Source organism: Camelina sativa, chromosome 2 (genome assembly GCF_030686135.1).
Source record: "Camelina sativa cultivar CO46 ecotype springtype chromosome 2, ASM3068613v1".
NCBI classification, from domain to species: Eukaryota; Viridiplantae; Streptophyta; class Magnoliopsida; order Brassicales; family Brassicaceae; genus Camelina; species Camelina sativa.
Window position 1 is genome coordinate 15894405 of NC_141881.1, and position 10730 is coordinate 15905134.

General features: G+C 39.4%; 2 protein-coding genes and 1 pseudogene across 3 annotated transcripts; 2 read left to right on the forward strand and 1 right to left on the reverse strand.

The window, feature by feature from the left end:
• Window positions 1–202: 202 nt before the first annotated feature.
• Window positions 203–2899, reverse strand: LOC147948688 (uncharacterized). Its single transcript, XM_087468210.1, has 5 exons — window positions 2303–2899; window positions 1806–2243; window positions 1652–1763; window positions 1059–1334; window positions 203–954 (listed from the first exon to the last, which is right to left on the reverse strand). The coding sequence occupies exons 1-5, from the start codon at window positions 2897–2899 to the stop codon at window positions 203–205; spliced, it is 2175 nt and encodes a 724-aa protein (XP_087324336.1).
• A 1076-nt stretch (window positions 2900–3975) lies between these two features.
• LOC104773559 (uncharacterized) lies at window positions 3976–7223 on the forward strand (annotated as a pseudogene). The gene is made up of 4 exons (XR_015579714.1): window positions 3976–4331; window positions 4501–4576; window positions 4827–4904; window positions 4995–7223. The product of XR_015579714.1 is annotated as an uncharacterized LOC104773559 (transcript).
• Window positions 7224–7379: 156 nt separating this feature from the next.
• LOC147948689 (tubulin alpha-1 chain-like) lies at window positions 7380–8924 on the forward strand. The gene is made up of 3 exons (XM_087483765.1): window positions 7380–7749; window positions 7844–8334; window positions 8419–8924. Exons 1-3 carry the CDS (start codon window positions 7519–7521, stop codon window positions 8732–8734), a joined length of 1038 nt encoding a protein of 345 aa, XP_087339891.1. The 5' UTR covers window positions 7380–7518; the 3' UTR covers window positions 8735–8924.
• Window positions 8925–10730: the final 1806 nt, after the last annotated feature.

The window sequence follows — 10730 nt, forward strand, 5'->3', positions numbered from 1 at the left end:
TGTTTTTAAGTCTATTTACTAGACATTTGGAGATTATTTTGTATAATACATTACACAGGGCTATGGGTCTATAATCAACAAACGTTTCTGGCTGTGTCGTTTTTGGTATTAGACATATGTTGGAGTTATTAATGCTCGACTTCATGTATGATGAGTCGAAAAAATCATGAACCTCTTTGATCACATCATGTCCGATGATATTTCAATATTGTTTGTAAAAACGTGCAGTAAGGCCGTCTGGTCCAGGAGCTCTATCATCGCCAATGTGTGAGACAACAACGTAAATTTCGGAGTCAGTGAACTCTCTTGTTAAGTCCTCATTGATAGCTGGCGTAACAGTTGCAGGGAAATCACCAAAGTCTATAGTAGATACTGGAATTCGACTCGAGGTATAGGTTTTTGTAAAATATTTTTGTGCTTGGTCTCCAATACTTTTTTCATCCGTGTATATTCTTTGATCTTCGTCTTTGATGGTGTTCATGTAGTTCCTTGCATATCTATTCTTTGTGGAGGCATGGAAGAAGGTTGTGTTTCGATCCCCACAGTGCATCAATTTGTTTCTGCTCTTTGTTTGCCAGTAATATTCGTCATCTCTGTAAGCTCTACTCAACTCATCCTGTAATCTCGGTATATGTCTTCGCATTGACCTGCTTGTGCTTTCCATAGCTCTGTTTAGCTCCTTCTCATAAAAAGCAATACGTTTGGCCAAGTTAAGGTTTGCTGAATGTTTTTGTTTTGCCATCATACGTTGACAACTACTTATTTGATCACATATCGAGTAGTAAGAGTTCTGTTTGCACCAATTCCAGCCTCGTTCAACCGTATGAGAGAAATTTTCAATATCAATGAGTCTTTTGTCGAAGCGAAATGCGTTCGTTGTGTTTTGTTGTTGTCTTTGTATTGTTGTGAGAATTGGTTTATGATCAAAACCACCAAACTCCAAAAATTCAGACTCTGCAGTTGGAAAATTTGAGGTCCATTCGGAGTTGACCATAACTCTGTCCAGACAACACTTAATAGTGTAGTTACGACGTTCTCCAACCAGGAGAATCTATCACCAGTTGATTGTAAGTCATTTAGATCACATGTTGCTATCATATGATTAAATCTACGAAATGTCCATGCTTCTCTTGGAGGTCCCCCAACTTTCTCTAAGTTGCTTCTGATCTCGTTAAAGTCTCCTGCAATTATCCATGGACCAGAACGAGTAGCTTCTAGTTGTTCTAAGTAATCCCAAAATAGATAACGTTTGTTTTGAATAGGATTACCATAAACACCAGAAAAATAGAAGTCTTTGTTATTATAACGGATGGATACATCAATGATGCGTTCATCTTGATACAAAGGAGATAACATTACATTATTAGACCATAATAAAGCTAGACCTCCACTCCTACCTTGAGGGGGTTCAGTTATGTAGTTATAATATCCTAAGTTACATTAGGTTTTAAAATACGACATAAACGTTTTAATCTTTGTTGAGTCAGCGGCGAGCAGATGCCCTGACAGTTCCAGGAGACGACTCTCATGGACTCCTCACAGTGACGATAGTAGGATTCCAGTTCAGACTTCTTTCGCTTATTGCCAATGGGAGACAGGGAGTCATGGTGAGATAGAGTAGGAGGACTTACCATAGCCTATTGGAGTTTGCCTTTCTTGAACTTTTCCAGTAGGTAACGTAGTCGTTCTGCAGTGAGTTCAGAGTCTTCAAAGACACTTGGGGAGGAAGAATCATCGGATTCATTGATAATGAACTCCCTGTCCTGTTGGATCGTCTGTAAACCAGGAATGTATTACTCAGGTACATTGGGGTTGATAGGATTGGATGCACCATCAGGGTTTTCTGGGAAATGGTCTGGGTGTGGTAAATACTTATCATCATCATTTCCATCCCCATCGTCATTGTCATCATCATTTGGTGGTTCATCATGAGGAGGGTTATCATTTGGTGGGTCGTCAAAAGACAACGGGCATTCCCTGGCATCATGAGTAAGCGCTCCACACTTCTGACAAAAGTTTTTGAGTCTTTCATAATGAAACTTGAGGATTGTGTTTTCACCACCAGCAAATTGAAAGTTCCTCTGAAAACGAAGCGGCAAATCGCTGTTCCAGTTGATACAGATACGCACAAACTCCACCATGTTTGCATTTTCGTTGAAATCGACATTCTCAACCAGTCCTAACTTTGTTCCAATGTAGTTGACCATAGCAGAAGCTAGTAGGTGTACCGGAATTCCACGCACCTGGATCCAGAAGGGTATTTCATCGCCTCATCCGAAATATTTGGATACCATCGATGAACCGTCACCATCCAGTCGTTGAAAGCCCATGGTCCCCGTCGCAGAACTAGATTGAAGCTTTCCTCTGTTTTGAAGAAAAACAACACTTTTCCATTTCCAAGAACACGACCACGGCATGATTCGGTAAATACCCATATCTTAGGCATTTGATTGACAATCGCTCTCAGATTTTGCTTCCTTGGACTGAGAACTGTGACAATCAGGGAAAAGCGGTTTAAGTTTGCCGCATGAACACAAAACTCCGGTGGGAGGGGAATTGGGGCGTCATTGATGCCCAAGTCTAAATTTTGCAGATTCTTACGAATGTAGTCACTCATGTTTCGATTAGAGAGGATTGAGCAAAGGTGCGTAAGAATTCGAAGGACTGAAGATGGATTTATATAGGTTGATGGCCATGGCGGTTTTTCCCAACGGTTATCAATCGATAAAACCGCAAGAAAGTAACTGTTAACAGATAACTGTAACAGAGATAAACCGTCAAGGCAACAACATAAACTGTAATTGACTGTCGGAAGGAGACTCCATATCGGAGAAGGAGGGGGACGATGAAGAGATCCCAAATCGCCCCAAAAATCGCCATCCGAGCGAAGAATCGCCATACATACACTTATATTTGGTGAATTCTTTAATTAGGCAATTCCAGCGAAACAGACTTTTTCAGGGCCAGCCCCTTTTTAAGTTCTTCCAGTCCATTCCTGCTTTATTCTTTTCACGTTTAAAAGCGGGAGACCCAACAACAACCATCTTCCTCGTGAGACACAGATAAAGAGGAAGAACAAGTCTCTTGAGAAAATTTCGAACATGAGGGAGATCATTAGCATTCATATCAGACAAGCTGGTATTCAGGTTGGAAATTCTTGTTGGGAGCTTTATTGTCTCGAACATGGTATCCAACCCGATGGCACCATGCCCAGGTTCTAATTATATTCATCGCCATAGTTTATGACCGTCTTGATTGTTTATGGGTTCGAAAATTTGTTTTCTTCTTATTGACATGGCACTGATTTAGGGGTTGCAATAAAACTTTGACAAAGTGAATGTTTTTATAATTGGGTTTTACTTGAATATGGTTGTTTGGTTTTTTTTTTTTTTTTTTTTTTTTTTTTTTTTTTTTTTGTGCAGTGATAGCACTGTGGGTGTATGTCATGATGCATTCAACACATTCTTTAGCGAGACAAGCTCTGGCCAACATGTGCCTCGGGCTGTATTTCTTGATCTTGAACCAACCGTCATTGATGAAGTAAGAACCGGCACTTACAGACAGCTCTTCCATCCTGAACAACTTATCTCTAGAAAAGAAGATGCAGCCAATAACTTTGCTAGAGGCCATTACACTGGTTATATACATGTTCCATCTCTCTGGTTTTTTTAGTATTTTTGGAAGGTTCTTCTATTAAAGGAAGCTAGATTCATGCACCTTCGGGGGCTACCGAACTTTGCGATTTTAAACTGAAAACATATGTGCTAAGCTCGTGTATAATCTAACTAGTAGGGTATCATGTGCACCTAATTTTTTTGTCAATGAACGATGTATCACCTTAGAGTATCTCCATCAAAGGTTATAAACCATATCTTAAGAGTTGCTTAAGTTAAAAAATAAATCATATTAATAAAAAAAAACAAATTTACCTTAGGATCGATGCTTATGTTAGATGTTTTAGAGCAACTAAGGACCGAGGTTGTGTCGACATCTGATTGGCTGGGGAGAAAAATGATTTTTTTTTCTTACTCTCGTTTGTATCGCTCTCTCTCTCTCTTTCTCAGTTTGCAATTCAGAGAGAATGGTTTGGATTGGCTTCGATTTCTCTGGTTTCTTCTTCTATCATCTTTGGTTCTGCTCTCATCTCTCCCTTCTACAATCACCAGCGGTAATATCATTCATCAAGACAATTCTGAACCACGTTGATCGGAAACAGAGTTCCAAAACTGGAGGTCGGCGAAAGAGGCTCCAGTTTTTGATGGAAGATAGTGTGGTTGATGATGTTATAAAGAGGTTACTAGGAGCGAAAGAGGCTCCTATCAAGATTTGTGGTATTCATTTATCCGAACCACAAGTCTTTACAATTTTGTTCTTTGATTTGCTTAGATTACGTTTGATTATTAAAACCGGTTTCGATGTTGATTAGCTAATTAGAACTGTTGAAATTATTAATTTAGAGGAATTTTTACTATGATGATTGGTCAAACTTGTGTTTCTTAGATAGGAGAGCTTGGTTGGTTTTGTAAAAATGCGTATGAATCTGCTGCTTTGTGTGGGGATTGAGCTCCTTGATACGGTAAGAAATCTCCCCTTAGACACGACATGTTATAGCTGAGCCAGAGACATTTACAGTTTACATGAGGTCTGAACCACCAAAAACTAGGTGCGGGTAACATGATTCAGGATATCTAAATACTAGGTTCCTAGAAGTCAATGAAGTTTTAAATTCCTTGATTATATTAAGATTTTTATGGCGATACTCTATCAATGAATTTTAGTAAAGGCTTTTTTCTCGACAGTGCTAAATTTCCAATTACGTTGACCAGGAACTTGGACAGCTATGTAGTGTCATAATGGAGCCATTGAGGGATCGTGTAGTCACCAGCCTTCTTCAAGCATCACTGGTCTGTAGTTTAACCTCAGTAGGTTTATTTACATTTTAGACAAGGTCTCAAGTGTTTGCCTTTTAATTGAAAATATTTTAAATCTACCAGGATGGATTGCTTCGCGTGATATTAGATGGAGGCTAGTCACGTGTATTCCATCCAAACGAGTCAAAGCTGTTAGAAGAAGATGTAGAGGTCTTAAAGGTAACTAAACACGGATATATACTACATTTCAACTCCTTGGTCTCTTCAATCGGTATGTCTCTTTGTCTTTTTGGTCTTTCGGCTATTTGCATCATAAATTTGTATCATTAAATTGAACTAGAACTGTTAGGTAATTGTCACACTTAAACACTCAATGTTTGTACTTGATTGATTGCTTGTTATGTCACAATTAAACAAGCATTGTTGGTTGTTGTCACAGTTAAAAACTTATTGTCTAGTGTTAGGTTATACTCAATGTTTGGTAGTTGTCATTAATTGCTTGTTATGTCACATTTAAAAACCAAATACACTTACATCTCACCTCTAGTTATATATTATGTGTTTGGAAACCGCTAAACACATACCTTTCTTCTCCTTTACACACCTAAACAGACCATCAATCCTTCTTTATTCTCGGTCCTCTTTTAAACACAACCCAGAAACTTGCCTATGGACCCATTTAGTGAAGATCTAGGTTTTATGGACCTCTTAACTAGTAAACAAGAAAGCCACACTCTTCAAACCCATTCGGATGCTGAGGAGGGCCCTGTAGGTGAAAAGAAATCAAAGGAGCGTAGAAGGAAGTGGTCACACACAGAAGATGTGGTCCTCATCGGTGCTTGGCTTAACACTAGCAAGGATCCAATTGTTGCTGTCGATCAAAAATTTGGTAGTTTTTGGTCACGGATTGCAATTTATTATGCTGAAAATCCTAAGCTAGTTGGTGTAGAGAAGATGGCATCTTCTTCTAAGAACATTGAAGAAATGATGGATGAGTATTTTGATCATGCAATGGACAATTATTTTGATCAAGCATTCGAGAATCGTTTTGATCATGCAATGAATCAGTTTGCACCCGAGAAGAAGAAACGAGTCCACATTGAAAGAAAACGTGAAGAGGGTCACCAACGCTTATGGGATGATTATTTCCGTGAAGATGCAACATATTCTCCTAAAATCTTTCGTCGCCATTTCAGAATGAACAAACCCTTGTTCATGCGGATCGTCGAACGACTCTCAACTGAAGTTCCATACTTTGAACAAAGAAGAAATGGTCACGGAAGGCTTGGTCTCTCTGCAATACAAAAGTGTATAGCAGCCATTCGTATGATGGCATATGGTGCTGCAGGAGATTCATTTGACGAATATCTCCGGCTTGCTGAAAGCACTACGTTGTTATGTTTGGAAAAGTTCACTGAAGGAATCATTCATTTATTTGGATATGAGTACCTACGCAGACCCACAACAGAAGATCTTCAACGACTACTCAATATTGGAGAGAACCGCGGATTTCCTGGAATGATAGGTTCCATTGATTGTATGCATTGGGAGTGGAAGAATTGCCCGACTGCATGGAAAGGTCAATATACCCGTGGATCTGGAAACCCAACAATTGTTTTAGAGGCTGTAGCTTCACAAGACTTCTGGATATGGCATGCATTTTTTGGAGCCCTAGGTACATTAAACGATATCAACATTCTCGCTCGCTCACCAGTTTTTGATGACATATTACATGGTGTAGCTCCCAGAGTGAAATATATTGTCAACGGACGACAATATCATATGGCTTACTATCTCACCGATGGTATTTATCCTGACTGGGCTACTTTTATTCAATAAATTCGAATTCCACAAGATCCGAAAGCATCCTTATTTGCTACATATTTGAAAGCATCCTTATTCGAGCGTGCTTTTAGAGTCTTGCAAGCTCGATTTGCCATAGTCAAAAACCCAGCTCTTTTGTTGAATAAGGTAAAAATTGGAAACATAATGAAAGCATGTATCATATTGCACAACATGATTGTAGAAGACGAACGTGATGGGTATACTCAGTATGATACGGCTTCATTTGCACAAGACGACTCAAACAGAACTTCACAAGTTGATTGTCCGCATTCTACAGATATCCCTTCAAATCTCACCAATATGATGGGAAATGTGATGACCATTCGAAATGAAGTTCATGATAAAAAACTACATGATCGGTTGAAAGCGGATTTGGTTGAGCATATATGGAAAAAATTTGGCACAAATCAAAATTAAAATTAATCATTTTGTAATCTATTTTTAAAATGCTTTTATGCCATGTTTGTTTAAACTTTTATTGATTGCAATATTTTTAAGTTTCTAAAAGTATAAATGTGTTATAAATTTAAACAAAATACCATAATAGTTTACAATTACAAACAAAAATATTTTTAAGAACCTCAAATTTAACAACCTTTAATGGACCTATGAAATATTAAAGTTTCTTAAGAAGTTCTTAATTTTACTTTTTTTCAAAATTAAGAATAAAATTTGTTTTAAGATACTTTCATGACATTCCTTGATGGAGATACTCTTATATTTTGCTCACCATTTCATTTGTATTTCTTATGACGAGAAACCACGACATATTTGACCATGACTAGTTCATCTGCTAATTATCATGGTATTGAAATTTTGTTCCATCATTGCAGTTGGGAGGGAAATTGTTGACACCTGTATTGAAAGGCTGAGGAAATTGGCAGACAATTGCACAGGGTTACAAGGATTCTTGGTGTTTAATGCTGTTGGGGGTGGAACAGGTTCTGGTTTAGGTTCTTTACTGTTGGAACGCCTGTCCGTAGATTTTGGAAAGAAATCTAAACTCGGTTTCACCATCTACCCTTCTCCTCAGGTACTACTTCCACAAAATTCCATTTTCGATTTTTAACAAAATATGGGTTTTACGGCAGAACATATCGCGTTCAAACTCTTTTTGTTTGTCTCAGGTTTCTACAGCAGTTGTGGAGCCATACAACAGTGTTCTTTCGAATCATTCTCTTCTCGAGCACACAGATGTTGTTGTTCAGTTGGACAATGAAGCCATATACGATATATGCAGGAGATCTTTAGACATTGAGATGCCTACATACACAAATCTGAACCGCTTGATCTCCCAAACCATCTCTTCTCTTACAACCTCTCTATGGTTTGACGGTGCCATCAATGTGGAAATCACGGAGTTCCAGACCAACCTTGTACCTTACCCTCGGATCCACTTTATGCTCTCCTCTTATGCACCTGTTATTTCATCTGCAAAGGCCTACCATGAGCAGTTCTCAGTCCCTGAGATCACGACTTCCATGGTGGCCAAATGTGACCCAAGGCATGGGAAGTACATGGCTTGCTGTTTGATGTATCGTGGTGATGTTGTGCCTAAGGATGTCAATACAACCGTAGCTACCATCAAAACCAAGCGCACAATTCAGTTTGTTGACCGGTAAGAGCTCAGACTAGTGTTTCTTTACCTCTTAAATCTTCTTCTATTACACCTTTACAGATATTTGGACATATTAAAATTTAGGTGTCCAACTGGATTCAAGTGCGGAATAAACTACCAGCCGCCTTCAGTTGTTCCAGGTGGTGACCTTGCGAAAGTTCAACGAGCGGTTTGCATGATCAGCAACAATACTGCAGTGGCGGAAGTTTTCTCTCGCATAGACCACAAGTTTGATCTCATCTATTCAAAAAGAGCCTTTGTCCATTGGTACGTAGGAGAAGGTTTGGAAGATAGAGAATTCTCGGAGGCCCGTGAGGATCTTGCTGCCCTCGAGAAAGATTATCAGGAAGTTGGTGCAGAAGGAGCAGAGGATGACGACGAAGAAGGTGGTGATTATTAGAAAGACACATGAGTGATTAGCCATTGTTTCTTTCTTGTGACGTACATCAATTATGTCTATGTGAATGTGATCTCTATAGTTATTTTGTGATGTTTATGGGTCTTCTTTAATTTATCATTTGTGTGATAATGATGGATTGCATCAATGGTGCATGTTAATACAAAGTTTCACGGATTCTTTTGTGGTCTAATTTGACATGTCAAATGTCTTTATGCTCTATCTATTGTAAAGATGCTTGTCAGAAAATGTACATAGTAAACAAATCCATGTCTACACCTCATCAAAATTGAATCTTACATTCAAAGATTGTGATACGAAGTATGGACTCACGTATCAAAGAAGAAAGGCCATTACGGCCAAGGCTTAGTTTTAATGTTTCCTTTTTATGATATGTAAGGTTTTGATAGTTTTCCTTTTAGTCTTTGCTTATGTCGGTTTATAGAGATCTATATAAAGATCTCTACAACATCAATAAGAATCAACTTCCAAGCATTAACCTTATTCTCAAGGGAGACTAGGGTTAAGGGAAGTTTAAGCTTTTACGTTCTTTGTTTTCTAAGTGTCTTTAAGCAACTTACGACGGTTCCAGTTACTAGGTCTGCAGCAAAGCTACAGGCTCATAACATCTTGGTATCAGAGCAGACTGATTCAACGGGAGAAGGGGCGATGACCACATCACAATTCGAGAAAGTTAAGAAGATGCTCGAAGACTTGACTAAATCGTCCGGACGTACGCAAGCTGACCTGGGTGTGACAGACTTCAAACGTACACCAAGCTGCACTTGAGTCCATACAAGCGGACCAGCAGGAGGAGCGAGAGCAGAATAAATCAAGGATGGAGGAGGTTCGTGAAGAGCAAACCCATATCAGAGAAGTTATGAGAGCCGATAAGCAAGAAGTCTTGGAAAAAATTCTTTTTGTGGCCTCGTAGGTGGGAGTGGAAGCAGAGGAGGCTGAAAAAGACACAGCATCAGTTTCTTAATCAGGAAAAAATAACAACACCAACGGAGGAGATGGTAAAGGCACTTCTTCTAGTGGACCTTGGGCACAACGCTCTTTGGGAAGAGAACATGGTCACCGATTGCAAGATGGTGGTGGAGAATGGTCGATGAGGCCAATTGGGGAACTTCCACAAGAAGAGCGATCCACTCACATGAAGGGGGACGTGAGGGTGCACAAGGAGGTTGTTTGGAAAGGTGGAGCTGCAGGAAGAGAGAGTGACGGCAGGGAAGCTGAGAGAATCGTAGTTCCACCGTCTAAGATGGAATTTCCAGTATATGATGGGTCAACGAATGCTGTTGAATGGCTGCAGAAGTGTGAAGACTATTTTGAGGATCAAGGTATCTACAACGATGATGCGAGAGTGCGTTAAGCAACTTTTGTGTTGTCTGATAAAGCACATCATTGGTATACCAATTTACGAAGGTTAATTAAGCATCGATTGGGTTGGGCAGAGTTCAAAAAAATCTGCAAAAGTAGATTTGGCAGAGCAGATGCAGTAAATCCTATGGGTGAGCTAAGTAACCTATGACACACAAGAACGGTAGACGAGTATTGTGAGCAGTTTGAGGAATGTTTGGTAAGGCAAACAAAGCTAATAGGGGATCAGCACCTATGGCAGTTCTGTGTGGGTTTAACTGATTCCTTGAGAAAAGAAGTGGAGTATTTGAGACCCGAGACAATATTTGAAGCTATGGAATATGCAAGGGACAATGAGTATAAAATCGAGAATGACAGAAGAGTTTGTACTTTTGGCGGACACACAGCCCCAACCACATGCTATTCAAACCCAACCTCAACCGGTTATCGAGGAACTCAAGTGGTAAAAGGTGGAGAGGCTTCTCATATGGGACCAGCGGTGCAGAAACAAAATTCACAATAAACAGTTTGGAAAAAGTTAAAAAAACCTGAGATGGCTGAAAGAAGAGCTAAGGGACTTTGTTTTAACTGTGATGACTTGTATGGCCCTGGTCAAGCTTATAAGGCAGTTTTGTTC